The sequence below is a fragment of the Drosophila mojavensis genome, unplaced genomic scaffold (assembly GCF_018153725.1).
Source record: "Drosophila mojavensis isolate 15081-1352.22 unplaced genomic scaffold, ASM1815372v1 contig_108, whole genome shotgun sequence".
Lineage (NCBI taxonomy): Eukaryota > Metazoa > Arthropoda > Insecta > Diptera > Drosophilidae > Drosophila > Drosophila mojavensis.
This window is the reverse complement of record NW_025318636.1, coordinates 479,637-501,566: the sequence shown is the minus strand read 5'-3', so window position 1 is coordinate 501,566 and position 21,930 is coordinate 479,637. Positions and strand designations below refer to the sequence as shown.

General features: G+C 38.1%; 1 protein-coding gene across 1 annotated transcript; it reads right to left on the bottom strand.

The window, feature by feature from the left end:
* Window positions 1-726: 726 nt before the first annotated feature.
* LOC26528692 (G-protein coupled receptor Mth) lies at window positions 727-21,649 on the bottom strand. Its single transcript, XM_032728606.2, has 5 exons — window positions 21,633-21,649; window positions 4,047-4,100; window positions 3,922-3,966; window positions 3,474-3,860; window positions 727-966 (listed from the first exon to the last, which is right to left on the bottom strand). Exons 3-5 carry the CDS (start codon window positions 3,950-3,952, stop codon window positions 827-829), a joined length of 558 nt encoding a protein of 185 aa, XP_032584497.1. The 5' UTR covers window positions 3,953-3,966; window positions 4,047-4,100; window positions 21,633-21,649; the 3' UTR covers window positions 727-826.
* Window positions 21,650-21,930: the final 281 nt, after the last annotated feature.

Sequence of the window (21,930 nt, the reverse complement as noted above, 5' to 3'; positions counted from 1 at the left end):
TCACTAAATTGGCGGGAAATTTTATTATTTGTATGGCAAGACATGTGGACAAGTCTGACCAGCTACAAAAATCGAAAAAACACATATTTCTGACTTACAAAAAAATTTGCCATACCACTTTCTTGATACCCATTGCGAAATACCTCAATTTAAACGGTATGTTGCAGATATGCAACAAGGCCGTATAAAGGGCCTTCGTACATTACATACCTATTACTGCTGTGAAAATTATGAATGAATCTATTTTTAAGTTGCTTCAAATATTGGTTTTTGTTTTCGTTTTATATAAATAGTTATAAATAATAGCTGTAAATGAAGTCAGAAACATTTTTTAGTACCATTCTATATATGCAGACTTTAAGAAAAAATGGAGTAAATTGTAATTATTTTAAATTTTCGATAGTACTATCGATAAAATCGATGGTTTTCACTATCGGATGTGAAAAAATCGATGGCCTCACTATCGATAGTTTTGCATCCCTAGCTGGTGATTTAGTGATCAATGCAAATATTAATAAAAGATAATCTGACATACGACAAGATAATCCAACGCTCATTTCTCTATCAATGCCGTCACTTCTTTACTTCTTACTTCTTCGCATATAAATATATATAAATATATAAATATATCACGAAAATTGCATAGACAAATAAAATGTCGTTTTCCGAAGCTCAGATATCCTAACTGTTTCAATTTATTATTGAATTGAAAATATAATACACATGTACAAAATACACTCATTTCATTTATTTTAATATATAATATATTGAAAATAATATGTAAATTAGTATGATTTTACTGAATAAGGTTTAAGGCATTTTGTCTCTAAGTCGTTCGTCCTATAAGGGGGTTTTCACTATTAACATCACCAAGTTTTTTCATAGCTATACTTTGATTTACACATGTTGATTGTGTTATAAATGTCGCACCTCGGTTTCCACGACGATCGTTAGTTGACCACAAACCTAAAAAAAAAAATGAGGTAATATTTTGAAATATACATCCAATAAAGGTTAAGTTTTATCACTAACCAGAGAACACATAGACCGGACAAGTATTGTAAAGCGTTTTGCACACTTTTTTTCGGGAGTTATCTCCCAGACACTTCGTATTTGCTCGGCTCCTCACTTTTTGGGTTCGGGCTACGAAAATATACGAAAGCACAATCATTTCGCTTCATGCCCTCGACCGAAATGGTCGACTGTTGAACAAAAGATCCCTCTGCGCTGAATGTTTCCCTTGCTCTCTCTCTCTCTCTCTCTCACGATGCTCTCTGCTCTCTCAAATATGTATATGTATGTATGCATGTGAGCACAAGCAGCAGCTCACAAAAATTGAAATTTCTTCGTTGCGAGAACCCATGCCTTCCCTTCTGTGTGAAGAGTATACCGAACTTTTCAAACCGTTTGCCATGCGTTTTCGTTATCGTTATCAATCAAATGTATATACATACATATGTATGTGACCACTTCACAAGATCGACCAAATGCAAATGCTGGGCTTCAAAATTGTTACAGGCAGCCAGAGCTTCACACACAGTCATACAAATGCTCATAGTACATGTAGCAAGGTAGAGTGTGTGTGTGTGCATGCTCATCGCGAAAATTTTTTCAATATGTGCACCAACGCTTTCATTCCCACAAATAATAACGAAAACGCAAACATTTCGCATGAGCATGACAAACGATTTGAAAAGTTAGGTAATCTCTTCACACATAAGGGAAGAAACGGGAGTCTAACGCAACGAAATTTCAATTTTCGTGAGCTGCTGCTTGTGCTCACATGCATAAATACATATACATACTTGAGAGAGTAGAGAGAATCGAGAGTGAGAGAGAGCAAGAAAAAATTGAGCATAGAGACATCTTTTGTTTAACATTTGACCGTCTCGGTCGAGCACATGAAGCGAAATGATTGTGCTTTCGTATATTTTCGTAGCCCGAACCTAAAAGTAGAAGAGCTGAGCAAATACGAAGTGGTCTGGGAGATTATGCTCGAAAAAAGTGTGCAAAACGCTTTACACTACGTGTCCGGTCTATGTGTTCTCTGGTTAGTGGTAATACCTTTTCTTCTAGATTCATGAATCTATCGGATCGTTATTATAACATCGAAATGTGTGCCAATTTGCCAAAGAAAATGTGTCTAGTACTAGAAATAAGCCTCTTACATTGGGTGCATATAGAGGTGGGGGTAAATTAAAAAAAAAATATCGAAATTCCATACAGCATATATAAATCTACATTTAAAGTTTGGCGACTCTAGCTCTAAAAATTTATCAGATATTAATGTATTATTGATTTTCGATAGGTTTTAAATAGATAGAAAATATCGGCGCCGGATATCCATTTTGGAAAAATACTCGAAATGCAATGAAGAACTTGATATGCAAGGTATACAAGGACCTAGGAAAAAAATTTCATGGCTCAGAACATTTTCTGAGATCGACGCGTTTAAGCATACGGACGGACGGACAGACTGGCAGGGCTAAATCGACTCGGCTCGTCGTCCTGATCAAGAATATGTACACTTTATGGGGTCTGCCACCCCCCGTTCTGCCTGTTTCATACATTTAACAAAACCATTATACCCTGATTTCCCATTTTCAATGGGTTCATGGTATAATTAGATACTTACATATATACAGACACATGGTCAGTACTCAGTTCATCGCCCTAATGAAGAATATATGTATACTTTACGGGGTCAGCTTTCTATCTGTTACATACATTTTCACAAAAACATTATAGCCTGATATCCCATTTTCAATGGATTCTGGATATAACACGTAAGAAATCTCCAGAAAATGTTATTTTAATAATTCTTCACTTCTTTTCTGCTTACAAGAAACAGCACAGTCACACACACACATGGACTCTAGTATCTGAAATATGCTTGCTGCAAATTTTGTGCAAAGGACGTTGGTGGCGAGCTTTTATAAAATATACACGAATCTATGTTAAAAGTTTAAAGACGATTAGGGGGATCTAATTTTATAACAGATTTTCGGCAAGATTTTTAGTCGATAACAAGAAAAAATAAAATTCGGATAGCTATACTGTAATATTACAAAAACGGCTAATAAATCACAATTCAGTCGCAATTTTTAAAATTTGGTGGCATGAAAGCGTTATAGGAAAAGCGATCCGCTCCGTTGCAAACTTGTTCCTTGCCACGTGCGCTATATGAAATAAACGTTCATGCAAAATTTTTTGAGTCTAGCTTTAAATATGTACTTATATCCCGTACACATTATCATTTATCCATTTTTAGTGGTTTCAGGCTATACGTTGAATGTATATGTTATGTACTATAAGTGCTAGAGACTTGAAATTTAAAATTAGTTTTGGTGGATCTAGGAATGTAGGGTCTGCGCATGAGTATTCTGCAGTCGGTAACGCCCGACGTTTACTTGTTTAGATTTAAAAAAAAATATAGTATTATTTGATTAGATATATATTCAAATTTGTCTTACCTATTTTTAGCGTGATTTCTCTCCACACACGTCTTTTAAAAACGAAGATTATAAAAACAAAGACACCCAGCAAAACATTGAAAGAATCACTAATTGACCAAAAAAAGTTTTTTTTGTGATCATAAAACAAAATGCTAGCGATTTCCAAAAGCCACGTTATTCCCATTACAAAGCAGAGCTTTGTGTTCATAATAAATCTTGTTTTATCCATAAAAAACCGACTTCTCAACGTATGCTTCTCAGTATTTGAGCTCTGCATTCTGAATATTTCTCTTTTGACTTTGTTACAATAATTCAGCGTTAATAGAAAGAACACAAGATTTATGACAAATAGTACGCCAAGAGGTCCAGAAAAAAATACTAAGCTTGCGTATCCAATTGTATCATCTGAAATCAATTATACGTACAAATTAATAGATTTTTTTTAAAAGAAAATATTTAAACCTACAGGTAAACCAACATCTCCCGTGTCCAAACATGGGTCGGATATTCTCTGTCAGTAAATTAGATTTGCTTAATGAGGCTGTAATTGATGTCAAAACTGTTGGCATTCCCCAACCATATAGACAATACCACAAAAATCGGCTTCGCTGCCCCCTCCTTTGTAAATTGGTTGACTCGGTAGATCTGTAATAAAAAGAGTAAAAGCTTTATACTGAGGCGTCTAAAGCAGCATGATACTTAAAATTGAACATAGCTCTAGTTACTGACTATGCAATACTCATTCACTGTCCAAACTGTTGTAAATCCGTTTTGACACGATATGACACACCACCGATTGGTATAAATACACAGTGCAACTAAAGTTACCGTACCCCTGATAGATCATCATGAAAAACGCTGTAACTTCCTCAAATTTTAATAAAACATAATAGTTTTAATGAAGGGTGATAAAATAATGTTTTAACTACACAATACAATTTAAATAATAGCAATATTTTATTTTATGACATTGGTAAACGCAAATACGTAAATATTTTTAGTTTTTTTATACCCTGAACTTATTAAAGCGTTCATACATACGGACGGACGGACAGGGCCAAATCGGACTTATCTCGTCACCCTGATCAAGAATATATATACTTTGTGGGGTCTGCCACGCCTCCTTCTGCCTGTTACATACTTTTCACAAAACCATTATACCCTGATTTCCCATTTTAATGATTTCAGGGTATAACAAGTAAGAAAGCTCTAGTCGAGACTGCTCGACTACGAAATCCCCTGAACCCTTCTCAGAATTGATATTTCAATAATTATTCGCGAGATCCCCTGAACGAGCAATAGCTATTTCAATCATTTTTCGCATCTTTCTGTTCACACAAGGCACACGCACACACACCCACACACACGCATACACAACACTCACATACACACACCCACACACACGCATACACAACACTCACATACACACACCCACACACACGCATACACAACACTCACATACACACACACACATACACGCACCCTCGCCTAAACACGTATGGGCTGCAGTGTGCGCTTACTATGAGAACCTAATTGTTTAATAACTTTTCTTGTGGATGTACTTTCTTCATGAAACTTTAAGATTATGATTATAATATGGATATGCATGTTTGCAAAAGCACAGGTCTCTAGTATTTGAAATACGCCTTTTACAAAGGTGATGGTGAAGGGGGTGGATACAGGGGTAAGGGGTAAGATGTAGGAGATATAGTTTTAAAACTGATTTACGATAAGGTTTTTAATCGATAAAAAATAACGACATGAGCTATCGATTTTTGGAGATAAACTCGATATCCGCGCTATATAAATAATAATAAGACTATTTATTATAAAAGACACTTTATTTACTCAATCTTTTTGTTTAGCTCGTGTGAGCATTATCGGAGAAGATTCTAACCTAAACTTTCGTAAAGCTAAATGGCGACTTAAAGCCATCGCTGCCGGCGGCCGGGCCGACAGAATGTTGAGCCTGTGACTTCCGTGGGCGATCAGCCCGCTGTGACGTGCTGGTGTCCAATTTTGCCTGCAACTCTGTCGCAACGGCGTCCGGTGTAGAAGTTGCTGACTCCGTGTCAGCACAATTTGGTCGGCGCGTGTTAACTCCTCCCCGGGTAGGCTTGAGGTTACTGATGAGGCGAAGATTACTCAAGCTCAGGTCATGTAGGAACGGGAGGCTATGTTGACTATTCCTGACGTCGAAACTGCTGGTTTCCTTCTCAGAATACCCCTATGATTTTCGTAACAGGTTCCGTTCAATGAGATGTGGTCATCGAAGGTGACTACATAAGTTCCCGTGACCTGCTTGCTAGTTCCGGTGTTGTCTACTACGTGTACGTGGCGCTGTTGATGGTTATGACGCCTTCATCGACTACGATTATGGCCTCTAGATGCCCATGGCGTGTTGCGCATTGTGCAGTGACATTTGAGACCAGTTGCTGGGCAAACGTTGCTTTCTGTATTTGATTTCAGGTGGTGCTCACAATAGAGGCGTAGTCGCGCACGACGAAGGTTTTCCTCTCGCAATCGGCCACCACGTCGGCTTCTTCTATTATGACATTACTATGCTGGCCGGGAAAATATTGATTCTTTTACAATGTAACTTAGGTCTAGGGAATTTGAATAAAAAATATAGTAGTTGGGAATTTTAAAAAGCCTTAAAATTGGATACCTTTAGTATGTCTGTTACGCTAGCATTTGTGAGTTGGTCATTTAATTCTTTTACGTCAATGCTGAGTGAGCGTCAAGAATGAGTGAGCTAATTAAATTTATTTTTGCGAGTGAAATAGAAAGAATAAAATCTTCTAGGTCCAAAATTATCATTCTGTTTTTCGCCAAGATAGACACATAACAGTTTTCGACTTCAGTATCTGGTTTTTGAATGGCATTATTAAGAGTTCTTTAAATTTCGTTGAGTCTTACTTGATCTCGATTTGTTTGCTTATATCTGCCCCCAGTCATTAAAATCTGGTGTTCCTGCTATTGCCTTAAGGGCATTACCTATCAGGTTTATGCTTCTTGCTTGTCTATGGTGAACGTTAAGAGTGCTAATGAGAGTGGCTAAGTGTTGTAAGTCAGTCTTCAGTACCTGTCCCATATCTCGACAAATTATTCGTGTGTCCTATATTGCCGTATTCGTCCCAAATCGTCACGTCCCCGTCTTTAATAGGTATGTAGTCAGCGTGCGTATAGTCATTAAGTCTTGAGGTCGCGTCGGTTCTAGTCAGAGTCACTATTGTTAGGGTTAAAATATATGTTATCCTATGGTAACAGATATAAAAAGTTGAAAAATGTAAAAAAAAAAAAATGGTTTACTTAAGGCTGTCCTTATGGACCACCATTCCCTTTATAAGGACCGCTGTCCCAAGGTCTACTTCAACCACTGCTTCAGTGAATAAGGGTGAAAGTTTATTTGCCAGTCTCTTATTGGACTTTACCCATACTCTCTCACCTATCTCGTACGTTTTCTTAATCCTGTTTTTGTTATGCTGCTCTAAAGACTTTTCTTGAGCTGACGTGAAATTGTTTTTTATCTGCACTGAAACGTTTATAGGAATATTATGGATAATTTCTATCGGTTTTTTTCTTTGTAACTGAATTAATAAATCTATTGTGCTTAATTGTCGCAAGGAGAGTGCTGTTAATTGTGTCTTCGATATGATTTCCATTTTTTAAGCAACGACTTATGTCCCTTAAAGTGTCGTGAAAACGCTCGACCTGCCAGTTAGATGTACTATGTAAGGGAGGTGCATTTGCGTTCACAATGTCAAAGTTGTTTGATAACATTGTCCTGATGGTCTCTGTGTTTTGCGATTTCTCATTATCGCAGTAGTTTTTGTTTTTTTTTTAATACCCTGAACCCATTGAAAATGGGAAATCAGGGTATAATGGTTTTGTGAAAAGTATGTAACAGGCAGAAGGAATCATCGCAGACCCCATAAAGTATATATATTCTTGATCAGTACGACGAGCTGAGTCGATATAGCCCTGTCCGTCTGTCCGTCCGTCCGTCCGTCCGTCCGTCCGTATGAGCAAAAGGATCTCAGAAGATATAAGAGCTAGAGAGCTGAAATTTGGCATGCATACTCGTGTATACCATAGGCAGTACGAGTTTGCTCTATTTTTTCGATAACTCATCCGATAACTTTTTTTATCGAGAATAATCGAAAAATCGACTTGGTTTTTTCAGCCTACTTTGAACACTTTTAAACCTGGAGACTTCAAATTTGCGTTGTGTATAAAGTTATTGGACACAAAGATTTTGTAATTTACAGATTTTGGATACCACGCCCCCAATTTGTAAAAAACGCATTTAAAGTACTAGAGACTTGTGCTTTGGAATGTACACACATTTTAGCCTTATGATTATGCTCTAAAAGTTTTATTAGGACTGTATGTCTACAAAAGAAATTATTCAACAAATAAATTCTCATAATATTGCCCACATTGCAGCGCAGCCGCTGCCTACTGCGCAGTTAGCAGAGCGCGTGCTTAAAAGTGCATGTGTATGTATGTGTGCATAAAAGAAGTCCAGAATGATTAGAATATCAGCTTGGAGGGTTCAGGGTATCTCCTAGTCGAGCAGTCTCGACTGGAGCCTTCTTACTTGTTTTTTGAAGAAGTTTAGAAGTTGCAGGAGTGGAGCCATTACGTCCACAAGGGTTTCATGGTTGCATGGCTTATAAATGATGTTTGCATTATGCCCATCAATAAAAACCTTCCAGCGTTTTATTTTGGCATTCGGATTTTTATCCGAAACCGCTAATGTTAATGGCTGGTGGTCTGTGTAGATGTTCAGGTTCTTAACACCGTACAAGTAATTTCTGAGATTTGTGTTATCTCATTGTCTCGCAATGTGCGCGAGATCATGGTTATAAGGCGTCCGCCCTGAGATAGCACAGCACCGCGCCCTTGGCCCGACGCATCTGTCGTCAAGTCGAATGGTTTTTTAAAGTCGGAATATGCTAAGAGTACATCCTCGGAAGTCTTCCTTCCAATTTTATCGCTGAGGACATCGTCTATTGTCCTCTGGAATATACTAGGGGCGTTTTTCAGCCCAAATGTAATTCTATAGAATTCATATTTACCATTGTTTACAGAGAACGCAGTCTTTTCTCTGTCCGATTTGAGGTCTAGTGTTGGAAAATATTGTGCCTAGATATGTTAGATAATATGTTGGAAATAGTAGGGATAGGTTGTTTTTTGATTTAATTTTCGAAAATCAATCACCAGACGTTTCTTTCTATGACCTGCCTGTCGACACCTTTTTTGACGACCACCCATATTGGATTATTATAGGGTGACTTGGATGGTCTAATTATACCATTCGCCAGAAGTTGTTTAACCTCTGCGTTGACAAATTCAGACCCACCCATTGGTTATGGGTATACTTTAGAATATACCGGTTCACCATCCGTTGGGATTGTGGCAACAGTGTTAATATTACACGGTAAGGATTCATTATCGTCTGTGAAGGCGTTAATCATTCTGTCAATCATTCGGTTGAAAGTGGGTCTGATAGCGGCAGGGACGTCAGCGTCATTGACTTCAAAATGGTTCACTTGTTGACAGTTAGTGAATTTGATTTCCTCCATACCTTGATCATATTCTACTTTATTATTTGTTAGGTCGATTTGGGCGTTGTTCGTCACCGCTGCTATCGTCCGACCTGTTGCTACCCGCCTGATCGCTTTATACATGCAGTAATCTCAACCGAATTCAATTCTTGTTATTAAAGAAGAGGGGCATTGGCAGAATGATTTGTTCGGATTTCAACAAGTTTTTATGCCCTGAACCCATTTTCAATGGGTAATCAGGGTATAATGGTTTTGTTGAAATGTATGTAACAGGCAGAAGGAGGCGTGGCAGACCCCACAAACTATATATATTCTTGATCAGGGCGACGAGCTGAGTCAATTTGGCCCTGTCCGTCTGTCTGTCCGTCCGTCCGTCCGTCCGTCTGCCAGTATGTTTGAACGCGTCGATTTCAGAAGATACAAGAGCTAGAAACCTAAATTTTTTTTGTAAAATGTCCGTGTATACCACGCGGATATCGAGTTTTGCTTTAAAAATCGATAACTTATCCCGATATTTTTTATCGATAAAAAAGCCGTATCGAAAATCAGTTATAAAATTAAAGCTAAAGTTTCCAAATTTTTATTGTAGAAATCTACAATATGCAATTTAAACAATTTCGGTTATTGTTAAAATTTACCCCCACTTTTATATTCACCCCTCACTCACATATTTGTAAAAGGCGTATTTCAATTACTAGAGACTTGTGCTTTGGCAAACACATGTATATCCGTGCTATGATCATAATCTGAAAGTTTCATGAAGATCGTATGTCCACAAAAGTTATTAAACAATTAAGTTCTCATAGCAAGCCACCACTGCAGCCAATGCGTGTTTATGCGTGGGTGCTTGTGTGTGTATGTGTTTGTGTATGTGGGGGTGTGTGTGTATGTGTTTGTGTATGTGGGTGTGTGTGTATATGTGTGTGTATGCGTGTGTATATACGCGTGTGTGTGTATGAGTGCGTGTGTGTGGGTGTCTTGTGTAAGTAGAAAGACGCGAAAAATTATTGAAATAGGTATTGCTCGAAGGGTTCAGTCGAGCAGTCTCGACTAGAGCTTTCTTACTTGTTATACCCTGAACCCATTGAAAATGGGAAATCAGGGTATAATGGTTTTGTGAAAAGTATGTAACAGGCAGAAGGAATCATCGCAGACCCCATAAAGTATATATATTCTTGATCAGTACGACGAGCTGAGTCGATATAGCCCTGTCCGTCTGTCCGTCCGTCCGTCCGTATGAGCAAAAGGATCTCAGAAGATATAAGAGCTAGAGAGCTGAAATTTGGCATGCATACTCGTGTATACCATAGGCAGTACGAGTTTGCTCTATTTTTTCGATAACTCATCCGATAACTTTTTTATCGAGAATAATCGAAAAATCGACTTGGTTTTTTCAGCCTACTTTGAACACTTTTAAACCTGGAGACTTCAAATTTGCGTTGTGTATAAAGTAATTGGACACAAAGATTTTGTAATTTACAGATTTTGGATACCACGCCCCCAATTTGTAAAAAACGCATTTAAAGTACTAGAGACTTGTGCTTTGGAATGTACACACATTTTAGCCTTATGATTATGCTCTAAAAGTTTTATTAGGACTGTATGTCTACAAAAGAAATTATTCAACAAATAAATTCTCATAATATTGCCCACATTGAGGCAGCCCAAGCGCAGACGCTGCTTACTGCGCAGTCTGCAGAGCGCGTTATAATATGTGCGTGTGTATGTATGTGTGCCGAAAAGAAGTGCAGAGTGATTAGAATATCAGCTTGGAGGGTTCAGGGTATCTCCTAGTCGAGCAGTCTCGACTGGAGCCTTCTTACTTGTTTTATTTTGAAGTACTGAATTCTATTTAAAATTATTTATTAAAATTCTTGTATCGAAAGGACTAAATTATATTTATATTTATTTGTTAAAAAAAAAATTAATATAAAAGAAAAATGAGCAGTTTACATATTCATTCTTAAATTTAATTTAATGGGGTTTTTATACTCATTTACGAAAGTGAATTAGTATATTGGTTTTGTGCAATGTCCGTCCGTCGGCCCGTATGAACGCAGTTTATTTCAGCGCTATTGAAGCAATAGACTTGAAATTTGGAACACATACTCGTGCATATCTCCGATTTATAAAGTGGTTAAATATTCCCGATCCGCCCACTAGGAGCGTGGCAAATCGGAAAATGCATTTTCTTTTTATACTCATTCACGAAAGTGAATCAGTATATTGGTTTTGTGCAATGTCCGTCTTGCTGTCCGTCCGTCTGTCCGTCTGTCCGTCCGTCCGTCTGTCCGTCTGTCCGTATGAACGCAATCTATTTCGGCGCTATTGAAGCTAGAGACTTGAAATTTGGAACACATACTCGTGTATATCTCCGATTTATAAAGTGTTAAAATTCCCGATCCGCCCACTAGGGGCGTGGCAAATCGGAAAATGCATTTTTCGATATACCAGAAATCATGTTAGTTAGAGCTAGAAAGCTTAAATTTGGTATGTAGATCCGCGTTGACCACCCAAGATCACGAGCTATGGCGGATATATCTACGCCCATTGGGGGCGTGGCAAATCCGATAAAACTGTATCTCCTAAAGTTGTAAACCTAGAACGCTGAAATTTTGCACGTCAGCTAATGGTATGATTCTATAAAGTCTAAAGATAAAATTATAAGTTAATGCTCATTGGGGGCGTGGCAAATCGGACCTGAAGAAGTGATTTTTTAAATTCTCCTATATTTTGGACACTATTGATGGCAGAGACCTCAAATTTTGTATATAAACTCGGACTGATCACCCAAGACCAAAAAGTTTTGTCGGATATATGTCCGCCGCATAGCTGGCCAGACTGGCAAAAATTACCCAAAAATGATTTTTACGCCTCTTCAAGGGCGTGGCATATCGAAAAATACCCTGTAATTTTCACATTTTTTGAGCGTAAGCATTCAAATTTCGTACTTAGGGTACCGTTAGCTCGTTCTAAAAACTGACCAAAAATGAGGTGTCTACGCCCAGTTGGGGCGTGGCAAATCGGAGAAACCTGTATATACTACTAAATTGTTGATGGGATGTGAATGAGTATTCCGCAGTCGGTAACGCCCGACTGCAACGTTCTTACTTGTTTTAATTCACTATGACTCCCGTTGTCTCGGGGAGTTGCACAGATCACAAATGTTTTTTTGTTTTTTGTTTGTTTTCATTCACTGTAACTCCTGGCGTTAGCTTGAGGAGTTGCACAGATCACAAATAACAAGTCTTTTTTAAATTATTTAATTTTTTGGCTTGTTTGTTCACTAGCCGTTGGGCGCCAATAATAATAAGACGATTTATTATAACAGACACTTTATTTATTCAATCTTTTTGTTTATCTCGTGTGAGCATTATCGGAGAAGATTAAAAACTCAATTTTCGTAAAGCTCCAAACCATCGCTGCCGGCGTCCGGGCCGAAATAATACTGAGCAACTCTGTCGCAACGGAGTCCAATGTAGAAGTTGCTGACTCCATGTAAGTACTATTTGATCGGCGCGTGTTAACGTATATACGGTCGTTTTGAACAAATTTAAAGTTTCTAGCCCTTATATCTTCGGAAATTGATGCGTCCAAACAATCGAACATCCCCTCACTCTCAGTAGAGGTTGCTGACACGCATACATATTATTTAGTACTTTTAGCTCACAACACGTTTTCTGCTTAACTTAGTTAACTATTGTTAGAGATGTTTAGAAATTGTTATATCACTGACCAGAAAGCTAGACATGTAGTAAAAAGTTTTTCAACACTGAAAAATCTGTCTCCCAGGGTCTTTTAATTTCGTATTTGCTCGGCTATTGACTTTTAGGTTCGGGCTACGAAAATATACGAAAGCACAATCATTCTGCTTCATACGCTCGACCGAGATGGTCAAACGTTGAATAAAAGATTCCTCTATGCTCAATTTTTGTTCTTGCTCTCTCGCTCTCTCTGCTCTCTGCTCTCTCAAATATGTATGTATATGCATGTATGCATGTGAGCACAAGCAGCAGCTCACGAAAATTGAAATTACGTCGCGTTAGACTCCCGTTTCTTCCCTTCTGTGTGAAGAGATTACCTAACTTTTCAAATCGTTTGCCATGCTCATGCGAAATGTTTGCGTTTTCGTTATTATTTGTGGGAAGGGTATAAAAGCGTTGGTGCGCATAATGAAAATTCTTTCGCGACGAGCATGCACACACACACTGTCCCTTGCTACATGTACTATGAGCATTTGTATGCCTGTGTGTGAAGCTCTGGCTGCCTGTACTTTCCTACATTCCAAAGCGTTTTAACTCTTCAACTAATATGATTTCTGGTATATCAGAAAATGAATTTTCCGATTTGCCACGCCCCTAGTGAGCGGATCGGGAATATTTTAACACTTTATAGATCGGAGATATGCACGAGAATGTGTTCCAAATTACAAGTCTCTAGCTTCAATAACGCAGAAAAAAATTGCGCTCATACGGACAGATGGACGGACAAGGCGGATATTGCACAAAACCAATATACTAATTCACTTTCGTGATTTAGGTATACCCTTCACTCAAAAGGAAAGAGCTGGGATCGTCGCCAACAAATTTCAATTTTTGTGTGCTTCTGAGTTCGGTGATTTGAGCGACCATAGAGAGAGATAGAGAGAGAGAGAGTAGGACAAATAGCGCATAGCTGTGCTTCATATAAGAATGGGACCATTTCGTTTGAGCGCTTGCAGCGCACTGACTTTGTCGTGCAATATTTTCACTGCTCGAGCCTCAAGAGACTGAGGCGAGCAAATACGAAGTATAGTGGTCGACTAACATTTAACATTTTCTGCTGTAGAAAAATTTGTTCTACATGTCTAGTCTATGTGTTTTTTGGTCGATGTTACATCGATGTTGCGCCCAGCACTAGTTCCGGGTCGAGACTGCCCGATTACGAGATCCCCTGAACCCTTCGAGCACTAGCTGTTTCAATCATTTTTACACACACATCATACACACACACACACACACACACACACACACAGAGGTACGCACGCACGCATAAACACGCATTGGCTGCAGTGGTGGCTTACTAAGGGAAGTTAATTGTTCAATAACTTTTCTTGAGGATGTACTTTCTTCATGAAACTTGGATACATGGATATGCATATATTTGCCAAAGCACAAGTCTCTAGTATTTGAAATACGCCTTTTACAAATGAGAGTGAGGGGGTAAATTAGGGGTGGAGGGTAAATTTTTACAAAAACCGAAATGGCAGAAATTGCATATAAGTCTACATTTAAAATTTGGAGACTCTAGCTTTAAAGATGTATGAGATATAAATTATTTACTGGTTTTCGATAATGTTTTTAATCGATAACAAAATATCGGGCCAAGTTATCGATATTTAAAGCAAAACTCGATATGCGCGTGCTATACACGGACCTAGAAAAAAAATTTCAAGTCTCTAGCTCTTATATCTTCTGAGATCGACGCGTTCAAACATACGGACAGACGGACAGACGGACAGGTCTAAATCGACTCAGCTCGTCGCCCTGATCAAGAATATATATACTTTATGTGGTCTGCCACGCCTCCTTTTGCCTGTTACATACATTTAACAAAACCATTATACCCTGATTTCCCATTGAAAATGGGTTTAGGGTATAAAAAGTGAGGTGAACGGCCAAGTTGAAAGATTACATTCTACATTTTTAGAAATTCGCCGTTGCCTTAAGCAAGAATACCCGACATTCACCGTTGACGAACTTGTCGCAATTTCATTCACTCCATTACAGACATTCTGTTTAACCGTACCACAGCCATAGACTTACAAAATATGTTGGAGCTTAGACAGAAAGAACATAAGGACATTCGAGGGCTATTACAGCGTAAACAGGAGATCTCCAACAATAGCAAGACTAGAACCAGGTCAGCACCTGTAGTCTATCAGACCGTGCAAGAAATACAATATTTGTAGCAAATAAATAAATTAAAAGCAAGGATATGCGACGTTTCAATAAAGGATGTTGGTGGCGATAAGACGAGGCAGTGGTTGGAGAGTGGACGGATACTCCAACTTTATCCACTATGTCAAGTTGGATGATATAGAAGCGGTCATCGAGGGAACGCGAACTGAGCCGGACGCTTCAGACTGAAACTCTGTTCTGAACGTACGAGACAACCTCGTCCAAAACAGTAATCAGCAATCAGTAATCAACGACAGGCTCTTCGAGGTGTCGCAGCAACCCTTGGAGAGACTCAACGCCGAAATAGCTGACGCGACAGCCGCCGCTGCCCCGCCGCTGCCGCTTTTCCGCTACGATGTCGACGTCGCAACCGCGACGCCAAATAAAGTGGCCGCCCCCTGACCAAGGGCAGGCATATCGCACTCGAAGCTGAACCAAATCAGACGATGCTTCTAAATACTAACAATTCAGTATAAAATTATGACGATTTAAAACCAAGTACAAAAAATCATAAAATCGCAAATATTTTGTATGAGCAAGGCGAGAAATACAAGTTCGGTGGGCAGTTGTCAGTTTTTATATATACATATATACAGTATATATACAGTGCGAATCATATTTATAACGCACTTAAACGAATCGGCTGAACATTTTCCCAAAAAGAAATATTTCATTAAAATTAAAAAAAAAAATGAGTAGTTCAATATTTCAATTATGAACGGCAAAAAAAACTTTTTAACTTGAAATTAACGATTTAATAACAAATTCTTAAAAATAAGTAAAAAACATAGAAAAACAGCACCCATTTGCTTCCTTTCTTCCTTAGATTTCTATAAATTGAATACAAATTTCGGTAAATTCCATTAAAAACAAGTAAGAAAGATCTAGTCGAGACTGCTCGACTACGAGATCCCCTGAACCCTTTGGAGGAATAGCTATTTCAATAATTTTTGCGTCTTTCAGCTTACACAAGAAACACGCACACACACACAGGCATACACACACACATACACAAACACATACACACACAAGCACCCACGCATAAACACGCATGGGCTGCATTGTGCGCTTACTATGAGAACTTAATTGTTTAATTACTTTTTTTTGCGGACATACGATCTTCATGAAACTTTCAAATTATGATTATAACATTAATATACATGTATTTGCCGAAACACAAGTCTCTAGTATTTGAAATACGTTTTCACAAAAGTGAAGTAACAAAAACCGAAATGGCATATATTGCATATAAGCATACATTAAAAATTTGAAGACTCTAGCAATAAAGGTGTAGAAGATATTATTTTATAACTGGTTTTCGATAAGGTTTTTTATCGGTAAGAAAGATCGGGATGAGTTATCGATATTTAATGATAAACTCGTTATCCGCGCTGTAAATACGGACATTTAAAAAAAATTTTTGAAGTCTCTAGCTCTTATATCTACTGAAATCGACGCGTTCATACATAGGGACAGACGGACGGACGGATAGACGGACGGACAGACAGACGGACAGGGCCAAATCGACTCAGCTCGTCGCCCTGATCATGAATATATATACTTTGTGGGGTCTGCCACGCCTCCTTCTCCCTGTTACATACATTTCAACAAAACCATTATACCCTGATTTCCCATTGAAAATGGGTTCAGGATATAAAAAAAAAATTAATTAAGGCTTTTTCAAAGTATACAATTTTACTATGCAAAAGATTTTATTCTAAATGTTCAGACTTTGTGTTATAAGTGGCTGTACTGAGAGAGTGTATGCGTGTGTGTGAGTGTTTCTTGTGCAAGCTGAAAGACGCGAAAAATTATTGAAATAGCTATTGCTCGAAGGGCTTAGGGGATCTCGTAGTCGAGCAGTCTCGACTAGAGCTTTCTTACTTGTTTCTTTATGGAGAGGCTATGCTCAATTGTTTATGTATCAAGAGCAAAGATGCCGATTAAAAGTCACCAAACTCTGATTTTGGCAAAGTGTGCGTGAGATGCCATATATGACTATAGATGTACATATATATAAATAAAATTACACTCTGCTCCCAAAAAGAAAATAAGTAAACTCCTTTGATATAGCTCCTATGAAATCCATAATTAAATATAAAAGACAACAACAAACTTCCATTGAAGAGCAAAATAGCAATTTAGTTAAATAAATACAAAGAAGATTCACTTTTTGAGGAGATTTTCTATTGTTGAGACTCGAACTCCCATAATAAGGTTTAATCGTTAACAAAAAGTTGGTGTGATTATCGTGAGTGATATTGAAGTGAAGGGTGAAGGGGTTAATATAGGGGTTAATTATAATATAGGGTTAATTACTTATAAAATCGAAATTCTAAATAATACATATGAGTCATACATATGAATTTGCAGACGCTACCTCTAAAGGTGTGAGAGATATAATTAATTACTAGTTTCCGATAAGGTTTTTAATCGATAACAAAATATTGGGAGTGGTTATCGATTCCTGAAGAAAAGCTCGATCAAAAAAATTTCGAATCACTAGCTCTTATATCTTCTGAAATCGACGCATTCATACATACCACCACTGACCAGAGAACACATAGACTAGACATGTAGAACAAACTTTTTCAACACCGAAAAAATGCGCTGAACGGACCGGACAACTTCGTATTTGGTCGGCTCGGTCTTCTGAGGCTCAAGCAGTGACAAAATCAGTGTGCTGCGACTGCTGCCACGAAATGCACGCATTACTAAATGAAGCACGGCTATGCGCTCTTTTTCCCTTACTCACTCTCTCCCTCTCTTTATGCTCTCTCTCTCTCTCTATATGGTCTCTCAAATAGCAGCAGCGCGACGATCCCAGCTCTTTCCTCTTGAGTGAAGGGTATACCGAAATCATAAAAGCATTTGTCACGCTCATGCAAACAAAATGTAAGCGTTTCGATGGTTATTCGTGGGAAGGGTATGAAAGCGTTGATACGCATAAACAATATTATTTCGCGACGGGCAAGTACACACACACTTGTAGTCCCTTGCTACATGTATGAGCATTTGTGACCTGCGTGCGTTACTCTTGCTGCTTGTAGCTTTTTTAAAGCCCAGCATTTGCATTTGGTCGGTCTTACGGACTGTCATAACCACTTTAAACAGATGTACTATTCATGAACATACATACATATGTACATAAGTACATTTATATATTATTATTGCTAATCATGTTTATAAATGTGTTTATATCCGTAAATAATTATATATAATTAAAATAATTTTATACACATTTTTAACCGAAAAAATTATCGTAAAACACTACTAACTTTATTAAATGCTTTGCAATATATGAAATACACATGTCATATTATACTCAAGCTTTACTCATTATTGTCAAAAATTTCTAATTAAGTCATAATGGCCCATTTGATAGTCACCCTACGATTCAAATCATACAAAATTTACAAACTACTAAATCCAGAGACAATTAGCTTGCCATCCCATACAAGCATACACATACACAAATGTATTTATGCATGTGCTCACTTCACAAGGCAGACCAACGGCAAATTTTGGGCTTTACAATTTGCAAAGGCTGTTGTGCACAGAAAGAATACATTTTCGCGACGAGCATGCACACACACATTTACATCCTTGCTACGTGTATGTGCTTTTGTGTGCGTGCGTCGCGAAACTCAATTCTTTCTCAGTATTTTCGTCTATTATCAGCCCAAAAGTTGCCGTTGGTCTGCCTTGTGAAGTGAGCACATTACAAGGGGGGTATAAACACATTTATAAACATGATTAGCAATAATAATATATAAATGTACTTATGTACATATGTATGTATGTTCATACATAGTACATCTGTTTAAAGTGGTTATGACAGTCCGTAAGACCGACCAAATGCAAATGCTGGGCTTTAAAAAAGCTACAAACAGCAAGAGTAACGCACGCAGGTCACAAATGCTCATACATGTAGCAAGGGACTACAAGTGTGTGTGTACTTGCCCGTCGCGAAATAATATTGTTTATGCGTATCAACGCTTTCATACCCTTCCCACGAATAACCATCGAAACGCTTACATTTTGTTTGCATGAGCGTGACAAATGCTTTTATGATTTCGGTATACCCTTCACTCAAGAGGAAAGAGCTGGGATCGTCGCGAACAATATTCAATTTCTGTGCGCTGCTGCTATTTGAGAGACCATATAGAGAGAGAGAGAGAGCATAAAGAGAGGGAGAGAGTGAGTAAGGGAAAAAGAGCGCATAGCCGTGCTTCATTTAGTAATGCGTGCATTTCGTGGCAGCAGTCGCAGCACACTGATTTTGTCACTGCTTGAGCCTCAGAAGACCGAGCCGACCAAATACGAAGTTGTCCGGTCCGTTCAGCGCATTTTTTCGGTGTTGAAAAAGTTTGTTCTACATGTCTAGTCTATGTGTTCTCTGGTCAGTGATACCACTAACCTCAGACAAGTAGTAGTAAGTAGTAAGTAGTAAGTAGTAAGTAGTAAGTAGTAGAGAGCAGAGAGCATCGAGAGAGAGAGAGAGAGCAAGAAAAAATTGAGCATAATGGCTTCTTTTGTTCAATATTTCACCATCTCGGTCGAGCGCTTGAAGCGAAATGATTGTGCTTTCGTATATTTTCGTAGCCCAAACCTAAAAGTACAGAGCCGAGCAATTTCGAAGTGGTCTGGGAGATAGCTACCGAAAAAAGTGTGCAAAACGCTTTACACTACTTGTCCGGTCTATGTATTCTGTGGTTAGTGTACATACGGACGGACGAACAGGGCCAAATCGACTCAGCTTGTCGCCCTGATCAAGAATATATATACTTTTTGGTGTCTGCCACGCTTCCTTCTCCATGTTACATACTTTTAACAAAACCACTATACCCTGATTCCCCATTGAAAATGGGTTCAGGGTATAAAAATAGAACACTTTCATAAGATTCTTACAGCTACATATACATACCCGAACGTTTTCCATATGTCAAAACATGTAATATTCATCCAAGAGAATGCGGCCATTAAAAAAAAGTATACGAAAAAACCTAAAATATAAGTTTCTTTAATAATAGGCAATTTAAATATCGATATCTTTTGAAACGTAGTAAACAAGTAAAAAACTCTAGTCGAGACTGCCTGTATTTGAAATGCGGCTTTTAGAAAAGCGTGAGAGAGGGGGTGAATTAGGGGTGGGGGGTAAATTTTGATAAAAACCGAAATTCCATAGAGTACATATAAATCTACATTAAAAATTTTGTGACTCTAGCCTTAAAGATGTAGGAGATATAAATTTATTACTGGTTTTGGAACGCGACGATCTCAGAAGATATAAGAGCTAGAGACTTGAAATTTGTTTTCCTAGGTCCGCTTTAAATATCGATAACTTGCCCCGTTATTTTGTTATCGATTAAAAACATTATGGACTAGACTAGCTAGACTCTCCAAATTTTATATGTATACTTATATGTATTTTATACAATTTCGATTTTTATCAAAATTTACCCCCCACCCCTAATTCACCCCCTCACCCTCACATTTTTAAAAGGCATATTTCAAATACTAGGGACTTGTGCTTTAGCAAATACATGCATATCTATATTATATATATAATCTGAAAGTTGCATGAAGATAGTCCAGCCAAAAGAAAAGTTATTAAACAATTGACTTCCTATAGTAAGCCACCACTGCAGCCAATGCTTGTTTATGCGTACGCACGTATGCCTGTGTGTGCGTGTAAGTGTGTATATGCGAATAATTATTGAAATATCAGTTGCTCGAAGGGTTCAGGGAATCTCGTAGTCGGGCAGTGTCGACTAGAGCTTTCTTACTTGTTTAAAAAAAATGGTATGAAAAAAGAAAAACATCGGGGAAGGTTTCGAACCTCCCCATCTCTAACATAAGCTGCGTCACCTTTAGCATCTGAAAAAAAAACTACAGTAACGGCTAGAAAATCCAGAAATCTATCGAAATTTTTAGAATTTGCTAAAAGGCGCGCTTCTGTCTGAACGCATAGAATACGCGATGAGTGTGTGCACATGTATAGGAAACTCGCGCTGATCTACTGCACTGTGGTTAGTGTCTGCTGCTAGCTTGAAGCCGGTATCCAATATGTATATAAAAATATGTACGTATATAAACATATAATAAAAATCAAAATTTTATAAATTATATATGTAATTTCAAGATCCTAGCTGCAATGATGCAATAATGATAACATCAGCTATCGATGATTTTCCAATTTGAATGGGATCATGCTCTGTTTTTTGTTGCGCACTAGACTTGAAAATTGCATTATATACTCTGGTTGACAGCGTTTGGGCTGTGAATGAGTATTCTGCAATCGGTATCGCCCGACTGCAACGTTCTTACTTGTTTATTTATCTCTTTTCCTTTAACATTTTTTTTGCTTTGATTTGTATTTGCAAATATTCAGCCTCATTTGGTGGTAGTTGCGACGAAAATAAGTGTTGTTGTTGGGTGCAATTTAATTGTTGTTGCGGGAGTGCAGATCAATTGATGTTGCCGGCATGTGTTTTGAGAATGATCTTGGCGTGTTGTGCAAATTGTAATGGGGAGAGATACTTGCTCTTAACCGAAGTCTTCGGCCTAGAGAAGGCTCTAGCATCTATACTGCTTTGCTGCAGGTGGCTGCCTAAGTTATAATGTATATTAATATACCATAAAAATCTTACATGCTATCGTACCTCTCGATCTATAACCGAATAATTATTACACTTTTGGATTTTATTTTAACACTGTCGATGCATTTGGTTTATCTATACAGTCTGCTTCCCACACCACGTTTTCATTATTTCACTCAACTGCAGCGATTAACGTCTGCCCTCATCAATGATCTATTACTTTCTGTCTGCTGTCGATTAGCTCATGCTGCACTGAACTTAAGTGGCGCTAAGCATAACTGTGATATCGCCTGTTCTCTGATAATTGCTCCCGCTTTCGTTTGCTTTTTGTACAGTCACACGGTCATAAATATTGCACTTG

Excerpts from the sequence above, each read along its gene's own strand:
- LOC26528692 (XM_032728606.2), bottom strand. The coding sequence starts at position 3,952 with ATGTTTGGACACGGGAGATGTTGGTTTACCT. Across the intron at positions 3,861-3,921 it reads CGGGAGATGTTGGTTTACCT|ATGATACAATTGGATACGCA; the intron begins GTAGGTTTAAAT and ends AATTGATTTCAG. Across the intron at positions 967-3,473 it reads AGAAATCACGCTAAAAATAG|GTTTGTGGTCAACTAACGAT; the intron begins GTAAGACAAATT and ends TTTTTTTTTTAG.